A 22,678-nucleotide genomic window follows, 5' to 3' on the forward strand; every position below is an offset into this window, starting at 1 on the left:
CTTCATGCTGCTCACGTTGCTGTCGCTGCAGAGGCGTCCTGAGGAAGAAAAAGTCAGAAGGCGGAGTCTAGTCTAAGTGAGCTTATGTACTGCCTTCTGCACGATTGGAAATTGCCAGGCACAACCTCACAGAACATAGCTAGAGATTGGCACCAAGATGGTATATGAGCACTGCTTGCTAGGATGTGTTGTTATTTGGAGCGTTTCACTCAATTTCAGAAACTCTGCAAGTGTCCTGTGAGGACTTGTGGTGATTACCATCAAAGCTTACAAAAGTGGTGGGCCTGAATAAGCGTTGCCTGTTAAAGTGCTATTGTGAGTCTAGAAAAGACCCTTACTTAATTCACTGTCTGTAAGTGCAAATGAGATCTGAAATCCATAGTGTCACTTTGAGATACTGAAGATGGGAAACAGGCAGTCCCTCTCCCTGCACTTCAGTAGGAATGACAAGGCAACCTCTTCCAGAGCAATTGAGCTAAGGACAACTTCTGATGGGAAGCTTTTTCTGTTTTTTTCATGGCTTAGAAATATACCTTTTCCATTGTTAGTTTTACAGACACTCTGGAAGGAAAATCTTAAATAAGGCTGCTGCTTCCATACAGGATATCCTGGTTCCAGGGATGCCTGGGTTTGTGGATGAAGACAGTCAAACCCAGTTCTTCTACTGCAGCATCTAAAGAAACATGCAGGGAATATCTGCTACCCCAGTCTTAGGTTCTGTGCTGAGCAAGTTGAAGTGTTATTATGGGAGTCCCTGGAATGGACACGCTTAACAGCACTGGGAAGAGATGCAGGAAGCTTCCCTGCCTGGCCAGACTGAGAAAAGTACAAGACAAACAGCTGTAGCCTGCACAACTGTGCAGTGCAGCGGGAAGCAAGCACTGCCCCGTACTGTCACACAATCTCTAATTTTTATGTGATCCTCCATTTCTCACATTGTAAATGTGCCTTTTGAACACTAGTTACTGGCATTCAGACTTCTGTTGTAGCAACTCTCGCTTCAACAGTATTCTTTCCATCTGTCCCTCCTACACATTTGCTCTTGAGGAAGATTTGTAAAGAAGCAGATGGCAAGGAGAGACTCCCCATAACTTTTTGTATCTGAGGACAGACAGAGCACTGCTTGCAGGTCCTTATGACTCCGTTGTGTTTTCTGGGCAGCCAGAGCTCAGCAGCAATTTAAGCTGCGTTCCCAAGCGGGACAGAGTGGCAGCAGAGCTTTTTTACTTACTACTGCCCGGCAATCTGTGGTGTCGTCTCCCAATCCTTATTTTGATTTCTGAATTACAAAGTGTCTCTAAAGCTCAAGGGGAAAATCTTACAAAAACAAAAAGCAGTTTTAATTGCATGTAATTTTTCTTGCTCTAGGCATTGGTTGGAGAGAAGGCTTGTTATCAGTCCATCAGCAGCTGTGGTGGTCAGATCTTTTACCTCGGAACTAAGGTAAATGTGGGGAGTTCTTAATAAAAATACAGGGCATTCACGGTTGATGGTAGGTCATCTTCTGGGGAAGGGCAATTTTTTATTCTATGGACATGTGCATCAGGGATGCTTGTGCACTTATGTTGTGGGATTAAAGGAATGTGCAATAATTTGGTCTTAGCCGAGGTATGGGCTAATTGTCATAATTTCACAGTATCCTGGTTCATGCTGCTTCAGGGTAGACTTAGCATTATTTTACTGACATCTCCTCTGTCCTGTTTCAGTTTCTCTGTCCTAAATGTGTGAGTGAGTAAACAGAAGAATATAAGACAGCAGGGAAAACTAGACTGTATTGCATGGAACGATAAAAGGAATATCCTATTCCGTTTTCCTGTTTTGCAGTGCAGGCTGCCTGTGAAAAGGCAAAGAAGAGAGATGCCTATAGGATGGCATGTGGAAGTAGGGGAAGAAGTGAGGGATGGTATCATGGAGCAGATGGGTTGTAAGACCATGTAAAGGATGTTTTCTGTTAAAATTAAACATCCAATTCATTCCTGTGATGCCAAGCTTGAGGATTACTTTACTGAGTTTCATGTGTACCAGTGTGCTGTGGTGGGTCTGTGGGATACCACAGACTGCATGAGTAACTGTGAGTAAATAGTTATATTGTTTTTTTTTTCTTTTCTAGTCTGTTCACGTCATGACGTTGAGAAGCTGGAGAGAGGTATGTTGAGAGACAAACTGTACAGCTTAGTAGATTCAAATTGCTTAAATATAGCTTGAGAGGAGGGAAGGAACGTTTGTGAAGCACATTCTGGGCACTGTGTTCAGGATCCCTGCTTGCTACGCACAGCCAGCACCGTGGGCACGCCGCTTTCCACGGTGGGGTGCTATGGGACTCTGGCTTGCACAAACTTGCAGGCTGAACGGAGACCTTGTTCTCTCAAGCAAGACATAATGCCTTGCCAAGTTTCAGCACCTGTTAACAAGGTAGCGTTAGTGCAATCTATGACTTTGGAGGACTCTGTAAATGTAAGCTTTTATCTGCCAGATAAGCATACAGGAATGGAAGGAAATCTGGTCCAGTGTGTTTTGCCCCCAGCTGCTGTAGGAGCTACATCATAAAAATCTGTCAAAGACTACCTGGAAGGTTCATTGGATTTTACATCCGTGTTTCTGTTGGCAGAAGATTTTTCTGAAACTTAATTTCTCCTATAGCTGAAACCCTATGAATTTCCGCACTAAACTTCTTGGTGATCTATTTGTCTGGCTGTTCCGTGTTGTGCTCTTCACTTGAGTTGAACAGCAGTTTTTCCTTTTGCAGTATGTTCAGTGTATGATGTTCTCTCTCAGACTTTGTTTTGCAAGGCTAAGCAAAGCTCTTTGATCATTCTCTTGTAATCTTACCTTCCCATTCTTGTTGTCCTTCGTAGTCACTGTTCTCTGCACCTCCTTTGTGCTCAGTTTCTTGAACATGGGTAAACAGTTTGGCACGTATTACTCTGGGTAGGGTCTTAGAAGTGCCATGTGCAATGTCACCTGTCTCGGTTGCTACTAGATATGTCATTCCTCGTACATCCTTGGGTCTTGTTTTGCTGTTCCTTTGCCTACATGATGTCAGCAGTTTGTGGCACTGGAGAGTCACCAGTACTCGGTACCCAAACTCTGCTTTCTGCTGTTAAGTTGCTTGTACCATTGGATTGCATCACACTTCTGTTACCCAGCCTTAGGGGCAAATCCTATTGTGTCTGTCTTTCTGGTCTGCTGTCTCACATCACGTGTTGACAGTTGGTTATCAGCAAACTTTGTTAGTAAATTCACCTTATGCCAGGTTAGTTGACCAAATCATTATGTAGAAGGGGGCTTCAAGGCTGATTCTCAAGGAACTCCAATTGTCATTTCTTTCCGGTCTCACATTTATCCTTTACGCAGCAACCTTCACTATTCTTCCTTGTACTTGCTTTACGGCTCTTGTACTCCCCCCTCTATGATTATAAGCTCCTGCATGTGATGTACCCAGACCTTTAACAAAACATGGATGATTCAGCTCTATTGAACTTTTATACAGTTGCTGCTTTTAGTTACCAAGACCGCTTTGCTAGTTTTCCCTCCAGCCATTAACTACTGACTTTGCTTTAGTAAACTGTTAATGAAAAGTCTTGCTTTCACCCATGATCTCGTGTACTGGTTTTCCTAGAATTCACATCAGTCACAGCTTACATGCTCCGAGCCAACCTCCTTCTAAATTACCGTATGGCTTCTGTTGTGCTGCATGCCTCTTTATTGTAGGGGACTTACTCAAGAGTTGTAATTGAGTGTGGGGGGGGATTAGGGTGTGAAGCCGAGTTCTTGTTGCCGTACAGGATGCTGGTCTGAGACTCGGAATCTGTCTCCTCTCAAATAGTACTTTAACCTTTTGACCTAACATACAAAGACTGCTGGTGATTGACCTTGTGTGCTGATAATTCCTTAAAGCAGAAAGTACTTGTGATCTACTTCAATCCTTGTTGACTCAAGAGAAAATAAAGGGTAGGAGTGGGTACACCTGTATGCTGAAACCATGGCGGAGTTGTTTGTTGTGCTCTAAGTGATGAGGCAAGGACAGGCAATGGGAAACTCTTATTCTTTGTGATTGCAGACACTTCCTGATGTTGTGGGCCTCCATCCATTAAGCATCTGACCTAAAATGTAGCCTACAGGGACCTGATGTACTAGGGCCTGACATTTCTTAGTAATTTCTAACTGTCCAGCAGGAAGTGTACATATTTGAGAAACTTTTTGAGATGCTGTCCTTTACCGCAATGCGTTGGGAGCTGCTGAGGTTTCCTGTCCCCTTGCTGCCAGGGATCATGACCCACTACTGGGAAATGCGTACCTTAAATGGGAGGGGATCATCTTCTTGGTAATACTAAGGCCCAATGTTACTTTTTATTTTAGAGAATTGACCACCTTCTGAAACAAGAGCGCCTCACTGATGCCCTGGCTCTAGCTTGGTCTTTTTATGAAGGTAAAGCAAAGGCGGTAGTAGGTAAGTCTGAGATTGTTAGTTTTTTTTTTTTTAAGTTGAAACTACTAGGGAAGATTTTAAACCTATGCATGTACAGAAATTACTTTTTCAGAGAAAAAACATTAAGGAAGAGAATTGAATCGAAGAAGAGAGAGTAACATGTGCTGCTTTGGGTTTGGCAGAAACACCACCTTTATATGGATCGGTTTGATTTTTTTTTTTAGAGTCGTAGTCCCTTTTAGCAGCCTGCTGTTTTCAAATTAAAATCGCACTTGGTCTATGTTGTGGCTCCTGTTTGTTGTGACTTTGCCATGAGGGAGGTGTATCCAGGTATTGAATATCTAGCCTGCTAAAATACTCCTGAGGGTCATACGTGACCTGTAGGTACTTTTCAGTGTGACGTTCTGTCAGCTCTGCCAAGCAGGTACTTTCATTCAAGTTTCCTCTGGCTACACAACTGACTGAAAGAACTGCTGGGTTCTGGCGCTATGTTTCCTATAAAAGAGGATGCTATGTGAGCATTTAACTTGTTATTATAAACATGTTAATTATGCCAGAAACTGCCACTTGAACAGCCTGATTTGAACTGGACACGTTGACTTTTCAGCAAATAACTTATGATGGTTTTGACAGATGAGACTCAAGTTCTCAGGATAAGATCCTACTACTGTGAAATTGCTAGTATATGAAGATATGTCTCATGCTAATGCCTGGATATAATGCAATTAAGGAGATAATTTTTCATGAGTCAAAGAGTTACTGTCGAAGCTGGCATTTAAGGATTTTTTTCCCTTGTAGTGTACTTCAGTTTCTTTGCATCAAGGCATCCTCCAACAATTAGCCTCGTGCAGTCTTTGGCAGTCCTCTGTTAATTGTTCTCTCAATGTTAAACAGCACTCAGATCTGTTCTTGCCATTCCTGTGCTGGAACAATCATTACATTGGGAGAACAAAATCTTCAGGAGAAGAGTGGGCTAAAAGTAGAGCACAAAATTGTTATTTTGATGTCCTGACCTCTGCATCTCAAGGGTAGTGGTGTTAGCATCTGAACCGTGGAATTTTTATATTTCCACTGGTACTTTAGATGAGAATTTAATTTATTCCCGTCCCCCCTTATTCTTTCTAGGCTTGTCTGGGGACACAAGCAAGCGGAAAGCAGTCATCGCAGACAGAGTGAGTGACTGATCTCTTCCTAACTGGATTTTCACGTATGCTGATGTGATACTAACTGTGTTCCTGGAAGGAATGGCTTCTGTCCTCCAGAATTTAATCCAGCTAACTCTTGAATGTGTACATGTGCCTCTCTTGCTAAGATTGTGAACGGGATTTTAGAAAACACTTAGAAATACTTTGTGAGGTACCTTGTGGATAAAGGCGAGGATAAAATCTGCAGCATTAGCAAATCAAAACATGATGCTATCATCCTGACCTTGAGATCTCTGGTCCCCTCACAGTGGAGAGAAGCCTTTTTTGTGGGTAACTCCAGAGTTTCCTGACCTTTGATGTCCTGAACTTTGAAGTGTTCATCAGTATGTAACTTGCTGACCCTCAGGTGGAAACTTTGCTCCATGTATACATGGACATGGAATAAACTCTTCAACTAATCCTGTTCAGTTGTTACAGGAACCTTTTTCTAGGAAGAGTATGTTTAAAATGCACGATTATTGTAATAATTATTCAGCTGTACTTTGTTCTTTGTGTATGTTTTATTTGCAGGTAAATAAGTTTTCCTGTTTAAGATATTATAACTTAAACTTTGGGAAAAAACATGGCCCAGATGAACCTTATGCTTCAGGATGTGTTCATCTGCCTGAAAATTTGCTGGCAGACTGGCTGCCCTGTTTCTCCGTTGTTAGAGTAGGCCTTCCATATCCCACTGGGCCACTTCTACACCACATCAAGCCCTTGTCTCTAGACAGCCTCTTCCCTCTTCTCCTTCCTGCCCAAAATGGGACAACAGAGTTTTCAGTGCTGCCAAACCCCCAAGTCAGTCTATTAAACATACTACCAAGTAGGGCCTCTAGTGTAGGATCTGAATGAATTTTCTTGTTTATTTTAATTCAGATGGTTGAAATCCTTCTCCATTATGCTGATCGGACTTTGAAGAAATGTCCTGACCAAGGAAAAATTCAAGTTATGGAGCAACATTTTCAGGTATGGTGCTCTGGAGGACTGTCTTGTATAGATCTTTTGTATTATTTTTTTTAAATCAGACTTGACTTTGCTTTGCTGCAAAAATTACTTGTCTGGTTTTTGAAAAATGTTGCTGGGGTTCACCTGAACTCTCACCTCTGTGTGCCCTAGTCAGATCAGGAGTTTGTTACAGCTAGGCAGCAGAGCAAAACCCATATGTCCTCTGTCCTCTGCAGAACTGTGATTAGTTTTTCTCCATATGAGCTGGCATATGGGAAAACCTGTAACTGTGCCAGCTACTGGCTGATTCAAATAACTCATTGATTCTGCTCTGTATTGGTCAGGCTCCGTTTTTTGTGCTCTGCAGGATGTGCTATTTTGCAGCATTTTTGCCAGTCCCTATAGCTTTTTCTGTGTTTCTTCCGCAGGACGTGGTGCCCGTCATAGTTGATTACTGTCTCTTACTCCAGCGCACGTAAGTCTGAATTTGCAAGTCTGTCTCCCAAGGCAGACCACCAGCCCATGTAGTTCTGAGTGCTGTCTCCTATAATATCACATGGTTTAGAGGAATCGTATCACATCATCGTCATATCATGTATCGCATCATGGTTTAGAGGAATGCATAGAAACCGATACTAAAGTCAGGGCACTCAGTACTCAAAAGTGTGTCTTTAATTTTCATTGACGTGTTGAATAAGAAATGTTTGTTTCAAACTGTTTCCCTCATACCATCCCCTTAAAAAAGAAGTCGCCTTGATAGATTTCATCATCATTTCCCCTCTAACAGCAGGTTTTTTTGCTGCAACATTCGTTAGCTGATTTATTCTGTGCCTGCTGCCTGTAACTTGCATCAGTATGGGAGCTGAACATGGCATTCAGCTCCTGACTTAGAGAAATACAGATAAAAAACGGAATTTAATTTGGAGCCCTCAGAAAGTATCTAAGTAAGGAGATTTTAATAAGACTATTTGATAACTAAACACTTCTTTCCTCCTAGGGATCTATTATTTAGCCAGATATATGATAAGATGAGTGAGAATTCTGTAGCTAAAGGCATCTTTCTGGAGTGCTTGGAGCCATACATCTTAAGTGATAAGCTGATGGGAATCACAGCTCAAGTGATGAAAGACTTGCTGCTTCACTTCCAAGACAAGAACAGGTTGGAAAATTTGGAAGCCTGCATTGTGCATATGGATATCACCAGCTTAGACATACAGCAGGTGAGCTGTTGTACTGCGTACTGTATTGAGGTCCTCTGAATGAATGGCAGCATTCTCTAGTCGCTGATGCAAGCCTCTTGTGCTTTTAAACGCAGCATAGCTTGTGGAAAACAAGTTGTCACCTTTCAACAGACAAGACAAGGTGGTCCAAATAATTCATGCTTTTTGTTCACTGATCTGTAACAGAGCTTAGCCCTGTGTCCCTGGGATCAAATTCAGTGAATGTGGGAATTGCTCAGCATGGCTGTGTCCATCCTGTAACGTGCATGCTCCTATAAACACCTTTTGCTCCCCCAGTTTGTTTCCTGGCACAGGTTAACGCATCAGCAGCTGAATGTGTTGGAAACTACAGTTCATCAGGATTAGTGTGACAATCTTTCCTGTTTTGAGTACCTCGCCTAACGTCAAAGGCTGCAGGAGCACAAAAAACCTGGAGTTGCGTTTGTCAGTTTGGTGCCTGCCAGCCTGCTCTGCTCAGGTGCTTGCTCTTACATGACACACAGTTAGTGGAGTGCAGAGGTGTTCCTGCTCAGTGATCCTGTTTTCCTTGGCCAGTGTTTATTCCAACAGCATGGCTTTCCATTCCAAGGAGGAAACTGCTGGGGAATTTGATGAAGTGATTCACTAATTCAACCAAAAGGCAAACTAGTCCAATCAAGCGTTTTGATGAACTGATATTTTTAATGTTTTTTTTTATTCCTTAACCTCACACAGGTTATGAATGTTAGAATATAGACAGTTATATTATGTTTGCTGCATGAGCAATAAGCTGGATACTGCCTTTAGGGGTTTGGGGTCCTTGCAGAGACTAGTTCTGCAAGTGGAAGTTCTCATTCTGCTTCAAATCATACTGTCGGGTGATGCAACTGCAAGGGCAGAGGTTGAATTTGAGTGAGTGGGGAATGAGAAAACTGTGCAGCGCAGCTGTATATCTACGTTGTGCTTTGTTTGCCTTGCCTTGCAGGTAGTTCTTCTGTGCTGGGAAAACCATCTCTATGATGCCATGATCTATGTCTACAACAGTGGGATGAATGATTTCATCAGCCCCATGGAGGTAGGAAGGATGCTCAGTGCTATGAGTTGTTACTTGTGTGTTTAGCACATGTTCTTTCTGAGAAACAGCATTTCAAACCCAATGCCTTATCTTCTCATTCAGAGTGTATATATTATTCTTTTTTTCCTTTTCAAGGGGGAAATCTTGTATGATATATGCAGTTTATTTGACTAGATGCAGTAGAGGAGAAAAGTAATTTGTAATTGCTGTGCTTTAAAACACAAATTTGCCTGCTGAGGTAGCAACGCTCTGCAAAGTTAGAGCAGGAAATCTAGTCATGTTAATAAAATAAGCATGAAACAAAAGCGGCAGACGAGAATAACACGATGATTTCAGAAGATTGCATTGCAAAACAGTCTGCTAGCAGCTTTGTTGCTGGTGGTGAGTCTGGCCAATGTGGCAAGATGTGCTGAGAAAGCACCAGCTTTCTGCACAGTGGGATTAATGGGGCTGCAGGCGTGAGAGGTTCTATGAACACCTCATGCCTTTTGTCCTTCATGCTTGCTTCCTTTGCTGACACAACAGGACATTAATATGTTGAAGAGTAATGGAAACAAAGGGTGAGCATAGCTGTGTACAGAACTCAGAAAAAAGGTAGAAACAGTCCTTGCACTGAGGCAGATGTTGCTCTTGGTGCTTGGGTGTGGTCTGGTGTTTTTGTGGTGAAGCTGAAATAGAGAGCTGGGTCCATGAGAGTGTGAAAATCTTACACTGGCCAATTTTGAGCCGTTAGTTCATTTGATTTTTCTCAGGAAGGAGACTCTTTAGGTGTTTGTTATTTTGAAAAGGACTTCTGGAAACCTGGCATTAACTGTATGAGTGCAAATAACTTTTCCTAGAGTTTCCTAGGGAAAAAAAATTTCCTAACTTTTTTTCTAGAGCTAAGTACTTAGGCAAGTACCTCATTCTAGCTACCCAAACTAAAGGCATTCTAGTGACCCTGCTAGGCAGGCTGAAGGTTTGCGTAATCTCTGTTGGCAGAAGGAACAAGAAGTGGAGCTGGTCAGTTATGCTCTGACTGTTACTTCTGGGACTACTGGAGACTGCTCTTTTGTGTGTGTGGCCTGTGCTTAGGGTTAGATCTGGTGGAGTGAAGGCTATCTTTTCATAGGTCATAACATCAGCTGGGAAAAGCATCCTTTGCCCCATTTTGGTGTCCTCTGCACCTTTTCATTGTAAGACATGGTGAGAAAGCAGATCTGTGGGGAAGATGCCCCATTGATCTCTGCTTTAAAACCACTCAGACTCTGCTTTGAGATATTCCAGCTGCTTGAGCACTGCCTTCTTTCTTGTTACAGAAGCTGTTCAAAGTCATTGCTCCTCCACTGAGTGCTGGGAAGTCTCTCACAGGTACACAATTTCCTTTTAAGGGTTTCCAGTTTTGACTAGAGATATTCAAAACATCAAATATCACTTCCAACAGAGGGATGCAAAAAGGAAATACATATCCAGTATCAGGGTCTTGGAGAACAGAAAAGTGTTCTAGTACTATTTGCTGTGTGTAAAGCTGCTCAATTTACTGTGTCTAAAAAACTCTGCATGTGTGTCAGATGAGATGTTTTGCTAACAGCTGGGAAAAAGAATTGCATCTCTGTGTATTGTCTTGTGAAGAAAAGGTGACAAATAATTTTTGTTTTGTAGATGAGCAGGTGGTCATGGGCAACAAGCTGCTTGTATATATAAGGTATGGTCCTTTAGAAAGTGTGTGAGGTGTGGCATAGTGCTGGCACCAGATTTTTAAGTTGCTGTAGCTGTGTAATCTTACAGTGTGTTTCAAGGTATGAGAGGCTGCGTAAAATAGCAATGGCTACTTTGTACAGCTGACTTTACTTTGTCAGCTTTACATTTAAAATGGCTTTAAATTTAAAAATGGCTTATTGTTACGCATCATTTGAGTGGATAAAGTTGGAGACTTAAAGCTCATTACTACTGATATGCCAAGACCATGTCTTTATCTTTAGAATTCGGTTAGAGTGAGTTCTTTGTCCTGTGTGTGACACAGTGCTCCTTGAACAAGGACTCTGTAGCCTGGAAAGCTGTATTTTAGCCCTTTCTGCCATGTCTTTTGGGATAGATATACTCAGTTGCTGCTTACTATGTTGCCTGTCATTTGCAGGATGTCGTTCTGAGATTGCACTGTAGTGATTAATTAGTGAATTGCTTTTTCTGGAATCTACTCAAGATTGTGAATGTTAGCTTATGCATTACTTCTGCTTCCCAAAATGCAAGAGTAAAGATTTTTGTGAGAAATACTGTTTCCTCATCACTCTTCTGCTATGGAGTAGCATACCTTGGATGCAAATTCATGCAGCATGTTACGCATACACATAATATTGTATATTAACAGCAGTGCTGTCTGTAATGCTTGCTTTCATAATTTACAAAATAAATTTGTTTGATGGCTTGTTTTAAGACCATCCTGAAAACTAACTCAAAAATAAACTGTTCTCCTCAATCTGTTTAATGTCAGGATGTACGAAAAATGCCTTTCTCCTCCTTTTCTATAGCTGCTGCTTGGCAGGCCGTGCATACCCACTGGGTGATATTCCTGAAGATCTGGTACCTTTGGTTAAAAATCAGGTGAGCAACCTTGTGGAAGGAAACTTTCCCATGTCAGGTTTTTAGAAGAAGCTGTGTATGTCTTATTTCATGGGTTTCTGATAGAAAACTATCATCAATCTGATAGCTGTATCCTTGTGATATGAGTGTATACCACTGTAAATACCAAATACATTTTTAAAGAATGAAATCAAACAGTTGCTGCAATTTGAATGTTTAAACTTTAGTATTTTTCTTTCAACTGTAAGTTGGGGTGTGGCAACACAAAGTTCTCAGTGGCACTCATTTAGATATATTTTTATTTTTCTTATTCTCTACCACAAAGTTGACAGAAATTTGTAGCTGTCTCTTCTTTCTGAACTTGACTGTGACATGTCAAATACGGGAGGATCTCCCGCATTTTCAAATGCATGTAACAGGGGATTGATAAGAGTAGAAAGTGAGATAACATCACAGAACATTAAATATTCCCTCCTCTTTCTGGCTGTTGCTGAAAGTTCAGCTTGTGTTGGAGTTTTCCTGCCTTGGATATTACACCTCTTCTCCCTTTGGATGGCAAAGCATAAAATTGAGCACAGTTTTCCGCGATGAAGGTCCCATTAGCTGCGTTTCTGTCAAGTCTTTGCCCTGGTATCCTGTCACCGTATCTTCACTTCTGAGGCTTATCCAGTCTTGGGTATTCAGGACACATACGTGTCTGTTCTCTAGGTGCAACTCCCATGTGCAGGGTGAATGTCTGCCCTGCCACTTAAATCCAGATCACACATCCACAGATACTAAGTAAATGGGTAGATGAGGTGGGATGTGCCACCACTGTATCCTTGTGATATGAGTGTATACCACTGTAAATACCATATAAATTTTTAAAGAATGAAATCAAACTGTTGCTGCAATTTGAACGTTTAAACTTAGTATTTTCCTTTCAACTGTAAGTTGGGGTGTGGCAACACAAAGTTCTTAGTGGCACTAATTTAGATATATTTTTTTTTAGATATATATTTTTTTTAAGTAGTACCAGGTAGAGTTCAGTAGATAGACATGTCTCTACTAAGTAGCTCTTTGTTGTGAGTTTCTTTGCTCTTGATTTTATGGTTATATTAGTGCATGTTCATACTCATCTCTTCATCAAGATACTGTGTTTGCTGAAGATAAATTTCTGGCCTTGTGATAACTGCAGGTTTTCAGCTGAGGTCAAGAGTGTGTTGTTATCAAGTGTTCCAGGCTGCATCCTTGTACCCTTGGCTCATGGAGTCAGCCAGCTACCTGTTCCAGTGGTGGCTGCTCTGCCACTTCACGCAGGCACGTGTGGGCAATTGGTTGCCAGAGCTACTTAATAGGTTCAGGGTGCTGCAACACATATCTCCTTAGATTTATCTATCTCAGGAACCCCTCTTGAGAGTCTCCTTTGGCAGGAAGGACATTCTGGGGGTCACAGAACTGGGAAAGGGTTTAATGTTAGGTGTCTTTTGGTATTTGGAGGGGAAGGAGGATGTAGTTGGTTCTGAACTTAAACTCCTATATCCTAGCATGTGATTCCAGTTGGTGTGATTCCAGCTTTTTGTAGGGGCTGGCCTGCAGCTTACGTTCCTGTTGTCGCTAATGTCTATGACTGTATCTGAGGTTTGAAGCTGAGGTGAATCTGTGATGGCTGCGAGGTTTGTGATTCAGGCTGTTTGACAACTTCTTCCTTTATGTCCTTATTACTGCCTCTTGCCCACAGCACTGAAGGGAAGACACTTTCCCAAAAGACTATTCCACAGTGATGCTGTTAGGAAAGACAATTTCCTTTTCTGCTAGTCAGTGCCACTTTGAGACAACTTAAAAGGTAACCAGTTTCTTCCTTTTCTTGAGAAAAGGCATAAAGCAACCTGTGGCTTGATATTTTCCAGTCTTGTGACTCTGTTAAGATTGTCTGCTTTCTCAGTCTGTTACAGCTGTGGTTAGGAGGCACTAGGCTGGTACTACATTCCTTCGCATTCACCCACCCTGGCCATCATTAGTTTGGGAGAGTTGGCCCTGAGCGTGTCCAGCCATTCTGCTTATATAAGGCAGGATCTTAGCTGCTTCAGAAAAGCCTATATCGATGTTTGTAGGCTCTGAAGCGTCTTGTTTTACACCCTGTGGGCTGAGCACAGGCTGACACTGTAACCTGACATCCAAATTGTCTTCCTGGGTCACTTTAGGAACAGTGGCTGATGCCCTAAGGTTTCTGTGTGCTGCTATTATCCTGTGGCAGTGCAGGCTTACGCTGCTGTCCTCCTCTGGGACAAGCTGTGGTTCTTGAGCTCCATCTCTTCGTGTTGCTCTTCGCCAAGCTGTTCAGTGGACCTTCTTTGGCTCCCTGGATTTATCAGTGTCCTGAGTCTGCAACAGCAGCTTTCACATCAGGAGAAAAAGCCTGTTCGATCTGGATTGTCCGATTGCAGCTGTTTCAAGGCAGCAAGTACTATTGCATGTGCCTTATGTATTGGTTCGGGACAGGTGTGAGCATGTTCTTGATTTCACTAGTTAAATCCCAGTGAACTTATGGCAAAAGTATGATGAGACATGCATGGTGGGGTGGGTGCTTTTCTTGCTTTTTTTTCTTTTTTTTTTTTTCTTCTTTTTTTCTAATCCAGAGCTTGTAGCTCCATGTATGTGGTAGCTCTGGGTTACTGCAAACCCTTTCCCTCCAGGGTGTGCAAACCAGACTGCTCTGCTTTGCTGGCTCAAGCACTGGGCTGTTGCCCCCTCCCGTGGTCCTTACCAAGTTGCCCCCTGCACACTCCAGAGCTGGCACAGCAGCAGGCTGTGGCTCGGGCTCCAAAGGGAAGCGATAGCCCAACCAGCAGCAGTAGCTCTGTGGAGGAGCCATCAGCCTCTCCTTGTTACGAGCTCTGATGGTGTTCCTGAGAGCTTGGCTTAACGCCCTTCTGTCTGGGTACTTGACTCCCGTCTAGCTGCAGTCTGGAGGTTTTTTGGCTTTGTTTGAAGAGTTCCTAGCTGGCAGGTGGGTATCGGGTTTAAAGAGGCCAACAGGGAAGGCTGTGGGTCTGAAAGTCAGGCTGCTAACTCCTCCTGGATTCATGGCCGCTGTGGTGACAGGAAAGTTAACTCAGAACAGGAGTAAACGAGGGAAGGTGGCACTTCCTGAGGATGGCTGGGAGAGCATATTACCTCTCAGTTCTCCATGGGATCCCACTGTGTATCTTAACACACGCTCACGAGTGCTAGCCAGTCTGCAGCAGCCTGCTCTCTGCTGGTAACCAGATCTGTTGTGAGTGTGTTAGAGAAAACTGGAGCTGTTGCTGCCCTGTTTGTTTCCTGGGGGGATCTAGACACCTCTGTCAGTGGTTCAGTAAAGGGAGTTGCCTTCGTTTTGAAAGACATGCTCAAACTTCAGGAACTAGAAAGTCAGTGGAGAGAACAGAGAACTGAATAGTGCCTAAGTCAGTCTTTGCAGCGCCAAAAGCTTTGTGCCTCAAAATGAGAGGGCAGATTGACTGGCTCTTCCCAAGGGAACTACTGACAAGGAGAGGAGCTGTGCCCTGGGTAAGGAGGAGTTGCACAGCTTTTCAGGATAGCTGCCAGGAAGAGGAGGGAGTTACCTAATTTCACATGCTTTGGTCTGCCAGTGTAAGCCTTAATTTTTGCTTGATCTTAAACTTTGATTGATCTTAAATTGGTTGGCGAGTCTAACAAAGGAGAATTTTTTTCCTACTAACAAGCAGCAGAGAGCATTCAATTAAGAACACTGATGGAGTCCTGAGGTGCTTTAAAGCTTAAGCGCAAAGCAGATAATGATGCTGCTTTCCCATGTGCTCATACTATCAGTTACCTGAAATCAATAGGAAATTGCTTGTTTGTTTGAATTTTCATTGCAGGTCTTTGAGTTTCTCATCCGGCTGCATTCAACTGAGGGATCTGTGGATGAAGAGGTCTACCCTTATGTTCGTACCTTACTGCACTTTGACACTCGGGAATTCCTTAACGTTCTTGCTCTGGTAAGAAATTGCTGATCTTCTCCAAAGAAAAGCGCAGTGCCAGTTCTTTCATCATCTATGTCATGTTGCATGATCTGTAATATTCCTATTAAAAAGTTCATGCTTTAGCTAAACCAGCAGTTACTGGCTTGATGCAGAACACATTTGATGTGTGTTCTATAAAATATCAGAGGATATCATAATAGTCTTTTATGTCCTTAAATATAAATTGATGAACATGACATATGCAGTGAAGACTCTGGTAACACATGTAAAGCAAGACTAATGTATTTGTAAAGGGAATTTTAGTACCTACATCTTTCTCCTGTGTCATGATTCATCTTTCTTTCTTTCCATATTTCCTTTCTAAATGTTTTGAATTTCCTCTGTGTGTTTGGACCTGTTACTTCTACCTGAATATATAAGAACCATTTTGGTAGTTAAAAAAGAGCGAATTGTGTTTTGGAACCTGCTGCTTAGGTGATATGCACAGAATGGGCTTAAAAGCATCGTCAGCTTTGTGATGTGGCTGCTGCTTTGTGTTTGCTTGTATTTCTGGGGTTGGCAGTGGAGAGCGTTCTTCCAAGGTGTCAGTGTTTTGCCTCACGCAGACTTTTGAAGACTTTAAGAATGACAAGCAAGCTGTGGAATATCAACAGAGAATTGTGGACATACTTCTGAAAGTGAGTGTGCTTAAAAATTAACCTCCGTTTACATCTGCCTGATTATATACAATACTGTGCAGGAAAGCCTGTAATTTGGATGAGGTGTTTCCAGTCTTGCCCTGGATGCCACCTCTGAGCAGGTGGTGAGCTGGAGCGTGGATTCACCTCAGCCAAGGTTGCCAGTTGGGTATTTGTAAGTGGCGCTTCATGCACATGATATATGGGGACAGAGATATCTCATTTCCTGCCTGTGATTTCACCTGGGTGGTACTTTGTCAAATTTCTCCTTGCTGCACTGTTAAGCTTTTTTTAAATCTGTTTCTCATTGATTCCACTCCCTGATTCTTTCTGAGCAGGAAAAAAAAGGTCCCAGGAATCCTGTGTCTGGCAGGGTGCCAATGCTCTTCCGATAAAACACTGCTCCCTGTATCTGTAAATGCTGTGTTGGGGATGTAACATACCCGGAATGACAGGCCTATCTTTAGTAAATGGGAGAGAAGAGGAATTGTGAGTTATCAGCCCGGTGCTCTAGAAATCACTTGTCATCTGCAGACTGTGTTCCTTAACAATGAATGTTCTCATTAAAAGCTATCACTGCCAAATGCTGTCTGCTTTCCCCTTCAAAGTTGTCAGCATTAATAATGAGTAGCTCCACTTGGAAGCTGTTTATGTATAAACATATCATAAGTAGCGCTTCCCTGTCACTGTCATCACCGGTAGATGAGAGCAAGGGCACCCCTGAGTGAATTGGGTGACAGTGCTGCTGCAGTAGTCTGTGTCGGAGGGGCTGAGATAATGCAGTGGTGGGGGAACTTGTGTGAGCCTGCTTGAGCAGGACGTTGCTGTAAGGGTGTTAGCCCTGTGCTGGGTTAGACCATGCTGGTTTGTGTCTTTAGCTGCTGCCAGCAGGAGGTGGCACACTGCAGCTGTGTTCTGGAGGTGCTGGGGGATGTCCCTGTGGCATGGCATAGGCTGGAGCACGCTGTTTACAGCCCTGCTCTGTGCCGCTGGCCACGGCAACAGAATTCAACCCTGCTCTTGGAGGGAAAAAGGAGGGTAATTGTGAAAAGGGCTGCAGGATTAAAAGCATCTGCAGGCAAATGATTCAGTGTTATGAGAACTGTCACTCCTTTGGTCTGGAATCTGCTCTCCTTTTGGATAAAAATAATAATAAAAAAAATCTTAGAACTTTTTATTTAAATGTGTCATTGGCAAAAAAAACCACTTAGGAAATAGCTGCACTTTTAAAATAGTATGGTCAACACAGACATTCTGCTAATGCTGATCTAAACTTTGCCAAATATATTGTCTTTTAGAAAGTCCGTATGGTTGGCCTGCAGGCTCTGTAAGGTTGCTCTTTCAGAGGTGCAATATTTTCATGGACTGACAAGGACCTAGGTTGTGAAAAACAAAGCCAAAATGAGTAAAACGCTACTATTGTTTCAGTGACCTATATTTTTGATGCTGTTATCTAACACCTGTATATTCTTCTGTGTGAAATAGCCTTTTTAAGCAGAAAATGAAGATAGCATTAGCTGATGTTTCAAGCAGAGCTCTACTTGATTCCTTAATATGCCTTACCTGTCTGTCTCCACTTGTGTAAGACAGCTATCTCACGGGGGGCTGGAGCTCCAGGTCACTTCAAGAAATCAATTGTATCTCCCAGGCTTAGACTGAATGAGGTTATAAACTCTGAGACGCTCCATGTCTAGGCTTTGCTAGAGCGATTCTTAGATGTCAGCTGAAAGAGTTGTTCAGGTGATGGATTTCCACCCAACTAAACCCACTGCTTTTAGAGGGGGACTCTCCAAACGGGCATCTCACTTTCCCTGAGTGCTTAGGGTTCTTTTAGAAGCATGAGACACCAAGTCAGGACACATCACATCCTGTTTTTATGTGTCAGACAGGTGAGAAGCACTTCTCGGATTTCAAATCCCTTTTGAAGTGATTCTTACTTATTCTAGTGATAGTCCATTTTTCTGTTATTTCAAATCAAGTCAGCACAGCCACAAGTTTCTCGAAATATTCATAGACTAACAGCTAATTCAATGCGGGGAAAGAAACTTTTCCCCAAACTGTTGTTTCATAGTCATTAAATCAGTTCTTCTGCATACCATAATTGAAGTGGTGAGTACCTGGGGCTTGAAGTCAGATGTATGGGGGGTTTTCTCCTATAATTACTGATCTTATCTTTTTTCCTCGTGTGACGTTTCCCTGCTCAGAAGCTCTGTTACCTGTCCGGTGATCAGCACAGGCTACAGAGACAAACAAGGGATTGGAGCCCCTTCACACCTGAAAATCAGGGATATGCAAGAACACTTGAGTATATGGCAGAGAGGTTGAGCCTCTTCAGCTTTAGGACAGAGGTGATTTATCAAGGACACATCCACCATCTGTGTCTTCAGGTGGCAGAGTTAAATGCTATGGAAGGTGGTCATCTTTTGACCTTCAGGGTGGACTAACACCAGGAGATTGTGCAGATGTCTAGGGTAGGAGGGGATATGATGGTTGTACAGGGATTTCTTGTTGCAGTGTCCTGACTGCTTTCCCAAAGGCAGCTGCAGAAGCACTCACCTGTACTTTTATTTTTCCCTTTTCTCTCTAACACTTCCTTAGGTCATGGTAGAGAATTCTGACTTCACCCCATCACAGGTTGGCTGTCTCTTTACCTTCCTTGCCCGTCAGCTTGCCAAGCCCAACAACACGCTGTTTGTGAACAGGACGCTTTTTGACCAGGCAAGTATTCCCTTGCGAGAGGCAGAAAAAATTGCAGCACTAAAGAAAGCATGGCTAGTGCTGTAGGCTGAAGCAATTCTGGCAGTACTGGTGCAGTATAAAGCAGGTAGCATCTTGCTGGAACTTTGCTGTGCTTTCATAGCAGCCGAGTAGGAGAGACCACAGAAGCACAGTAAGCTCCGTATGTCAACTTGCCTGCTGGAGCAAGGTGAGAAATAGGGTTCGGTCCTAGGAGATGGAACAGCCTCTGCTCTTCCCCTTGGAATGGCAGATTCCTGTGGTCAATAGCATGTCAGGAGAGAGAAAGCAAAGGCCCATAATGGCAGGAGCCAAGCTGTTTATCTTTAAGCCCTCATGAGCATTTTGGCGGCTCTGTTGTCACTTGTTACGCACAATGAAGATGCCAAAGTAAGGAGATAAGGGGTGCCAACTAAAATGATATTGGCAAGCTTATAGAGCACGGATATGTAGTTGGTAATTTCTAGTTTGTGTGGCTGCTATCCTTCTCTGCTGTTTGAAGTAGGCTGATACGCACCAATGCATGCCTGAAGCTTGCACAGGTTAAGCTCGTATCCCAGCCTAAGCCCCAGAAATTCCTGTGACAGAGGCCACCGCTTCAATGGCTGCAGCAGTTGTGCTTTGATGATCATAGGGATATATGAACACCTGTAAAAAACGAGTTACAAAATACAGTCCCTTGTCATGATTTAAGACCAAAGAAACTCTGTGGAGGCGAAATGGATTTGGTTTCAACAGTTTAATTACAGATATATTCAATGTCATTAATTATGAAATTAATCATTAATAAAAATTATTTCCTGTTTTTCTGGGAGAGATGGCACTGTCTAGGAGAGAAGTCAAGAGGGTCAGTGTAGTGGTTCCATCTGTTTGGTGTATAGCCCAAGGCAGGGCCATGGGGTCCCCCGAGTTCTGTATTTCCTGGTTTCCCCAAAGTTTGATTCTAGATCCTGGTGCAGAGTCATGGGTTTCCCTCCCTGCAGTCTTTCAGCAGTTTTTGGTTACACCAGAATTCTTAAGTGTCCTTAGTTATGGGACCAAGGAGAGAGTACCTCGCAGATGACTAGTACACTCAGGTAGCACCGTTGCGTTCTGAGTGGCGGTTGCTGCTGTTGTTGCTCACGGCCTGCTTGTTAGGTTTGTGCTAACGGCCTTGCTCGGCAGACCTGACTCATGCTAACTTCTACATCCTTGCACAGGTGCTTGAATTTCTGTGCAGTCCAGATGATGACTCCCGCCATTCGGAGAGGCAACAGGTAATAAATAACCTTCAAGGGAACATTTCTTTAAGCACCAGGTATGACCAGACTGTAGAGCGGAGTTCAGCCTCGTTGGGAATGGGTGTTGGCTGAAGGTCATGTGCCAGAGCAGACACCTAGTGCAGGAGTGGTGGCCAGCAGGGAAGAATTGGGCAGTGCTGTACTTCACTGAGCAGGAGTGAAGGGGGATCTACCCCAGCATCGCCTGTGGGAGAGGTTTGACAGCAGTAAGAACCGAGGCAGAAAAAGTCCTGGGTAAGCAATGACCTTCCTAGTTAGCGGACAATCAATTAAAAACTTGTGCAATAAGCCCTGTGTTAATACTAAATTTAACAGACCAGGAGCACTGTACTTTTAATGACACTGCTACTGCAATATAAATAACGGGTCTTCAATATCTGCAGGTCCTTTTAGAATTGCTCCAGGCGGGAGGGATAGTACAGTTTGAAGAGAGCCGCCTTATCCAAATGGCAGAAAAAGCTGAATTGTAAGTTGCTGCCTATGATATATCAACACTGCCTTTAGATCTTGTGCATGAAGTTTAAATACTGCCTTTAAATCTCCTCCAAAGCTTTTCTCCTCTACGTTTCCTGTTCCTACTTTGCAGCTGTGTTTGGGATTATTTTCCCTATGCATTCACATATGCTTCATTTAATATGTTCATATTTAGTCCTAGTCTTTCTGTCTTATCTCTACTGGGTGTTCTTCCAGAAAGCATTGTTAAGATAAGAGGGGGTAAAGCTGTGGAAACCCTTCAGCGTGAACCCCTGTGGGGCTTAATGAATTTTGGCACTTCCTATCCTAGAGCCCAGGCTTTGTTCAAAGGTATAGTTGTATATTTGAATGCTCTGCTGCTGACAGATGGAGATGACTCGTTGGGGTGAGACCCACAGGTGGTTTTAAAAGCACGAAGGGGTCTGGAGCCACCCCCGTTGTACTCATTTTAGAATTGAGTAGGAGAGACAAACACAGTGTCTACAAAGGCTAAAAATTTCCACAATCTCCTTTACAAGCTTTACGCTTCTAGAAAGAGTCTGTCATGCCTGAACAGAGCCGGCCAAGGGGAGGGCATCTTCATCCAAGCCTTGAATTTGGTTGTTCTGTGAATTAATCCACCATACTGCAAAGGACCAGAGAAACAGAAGTGCAGTGGCGGGGTATGCCATGCCCATTTTCCTCTGCTTCCTAGAAGCAGATACTGAACCAAATTTTTCAGATTCAAGACATGCATTTTTTTTCCTCCTTGCTTAAGAGAGTTTGACAGCCAGAACTACCAGCTCAGCTGCATCCATCTGAGCTAAAAGACTGTAGTGTGATGTTATTTAGCAGACTTTTAATTTGTTTTGCCTCAGTTGCATCTGTTTTTATCTAAAGTCTCGAAATATTTAAGATATTTTATTAAAATGTGAAGGTAGGAAGCTTTGTCGTAACACCTTGAGTCATGTTCAGTGTGTTTCTTCAAATTAGTGTTGCAGATTGGCCTAGCTTAGAGCCAAGTGTGTTATAGGAATGAGGATGATCTATGAACAGCAGAACCTGTGAAACCTTATTTCTTTAAGGATTTTTGTCCTCTGCCCCCTGCCTCTCGCCTTAGTAACTCCAATTTTCTCTGTTCTGTATGATAAGTTCCCGGAAAGAGGGGGGTGATAGACTGGCTGGGCTGTGGCTGATGCTGAATGGCACATGTAAACTGGAGCCACCCAGTCTGTGTGCTGAGAACCTTAATGGAAGATACTTCCAAATGCTTTTTGTAAAACATGCTGTTTTCTTTTGAGTGCTGACAAACTGTGCTGGATTTGAGCTGCCTACCTCTGTTCTGCTGGCTCAGATGAGTGTGTTTTTCCTAATATATTTTTCATTTTAGCTATCAGATATGCGAATTCATATATGAACGAGAGCTTCGCTATGACAAAATAATTGGCTGTTACCTGCATGATCCAGTGAGAAAGGTGAGTACATCTAGTGCTCCTGGCCTTTTTTTCTTTGTGGGCACAGCAGCCCTGCCTTTCTGTTGTACTTTATCTTAAAAAGTATCCTTCTTTTGCAGTTGAGTTTTCTTACAGTCAAGGCTTTTTGTGTTTGTGTGTTAGAGAGGAATTGTCCTGGTAGAGAGGAGTTGATTTCTTTAAAGCTTCAGAGTTTTAATTTCTTTTTAAATTTAAATAATGCTAATACATAAAACCTGAGGGAGAGGTAGGATTTATTGCAAACTGTGGTACTTCCTTGTTTCTGCCACCCCCCTGGAAAAAGTCTCTCTGCCCCTACTATCTCTTTGAAATTACCTTCTGCATGTGCAAAAGTTGCGTGTCTGCCCCAGTTTGTGAGGTATTCTTTTCCCTACCACCAGCAGAAGTTGAGAGGGGAGTCTGGCAAACGTGAGCTCACCAGCTCCTTATGAAACCACCGTGCTGAAAGTTGTGTTGGATGACGGAGTCAGAAGAGAGTGAGAGAGAGATGGTAAAAACATACAGTACAGGAGAGCACGTGAGCTGAAGACAGTGCAGGAGAACCTGGGGGAGAGGCTAATGTTAAAGAGGAATGCAGGATTATCCTGGGAAAACTGACCTCCCCTCTGGCAGAGTGTTCTTTTCTCTGCCTGTGCTCCTAGCTGGAGTGATGTCCTGTCCTTTCACCCTGTGAGCAG

At 43.0% G+C, this 22,678-nt stretch overlaps 1 protein-coding gene across 1 annotated transcript in view; it reads left to right on the forward strand.

The window, feature by feature from the left end:
- VPS8 (VPS8 subunit of CORVET complex) overlaps positions 1–22,678 on the forward strand; it is a 94,602-nt gene that overhangs the window by 33,087 nt on the left and 38,837 nt on the right. Inside the window, 17 exon segments of the mRNA XM_080409698.1 lie at positions 1,369–1,443; positions 2,111–2,146; positions 4,360–4,450; positions 5,555–5,601; positions 6,493–6,582; positions 6,990–7,036; positions 7,559–7,781; positions 8,746–8,835; positions 10,134–10,185; positions 10,477–10,519; positions 11,343–11,415; positions 15,258–15,377; positions 15,968–16,039; positions 18,638–18,757; positions 19,975–20,031; positions 20,439–20,521; positions 21,899–21,983. Coding sequence (XP_080265824.1) covers positions 1,369–1,443; positions 2,111–2,146; positions 4,360–4,450; positions 5,555–5,601; positions 6,493–6,582; positions 6,990–7,036; positions 7,559–7,781; positions 8,746–8,835; positions 10,134–10,185; positions 10,477–10,519; positions 11,343–11,415; positions 15,258–15,377; positions 15,968–16,039; positions 18,638–18,757; positions 19,975–20,031; positions 20,439–20,521; positions 21,899–21,983 — 1,404 coding nt within the window.

Source organism: Falco punctatus (genome assembly GCF_963210335.1).
Source record: "Falco punctatus genome assembly, chromosome: 13".
Classification (NCBI taxonomy): Eukaryota; Metazoa; Chordata; class Aves; order Falconiformes; family Falconidae; genus Falco; species Falco punctatus.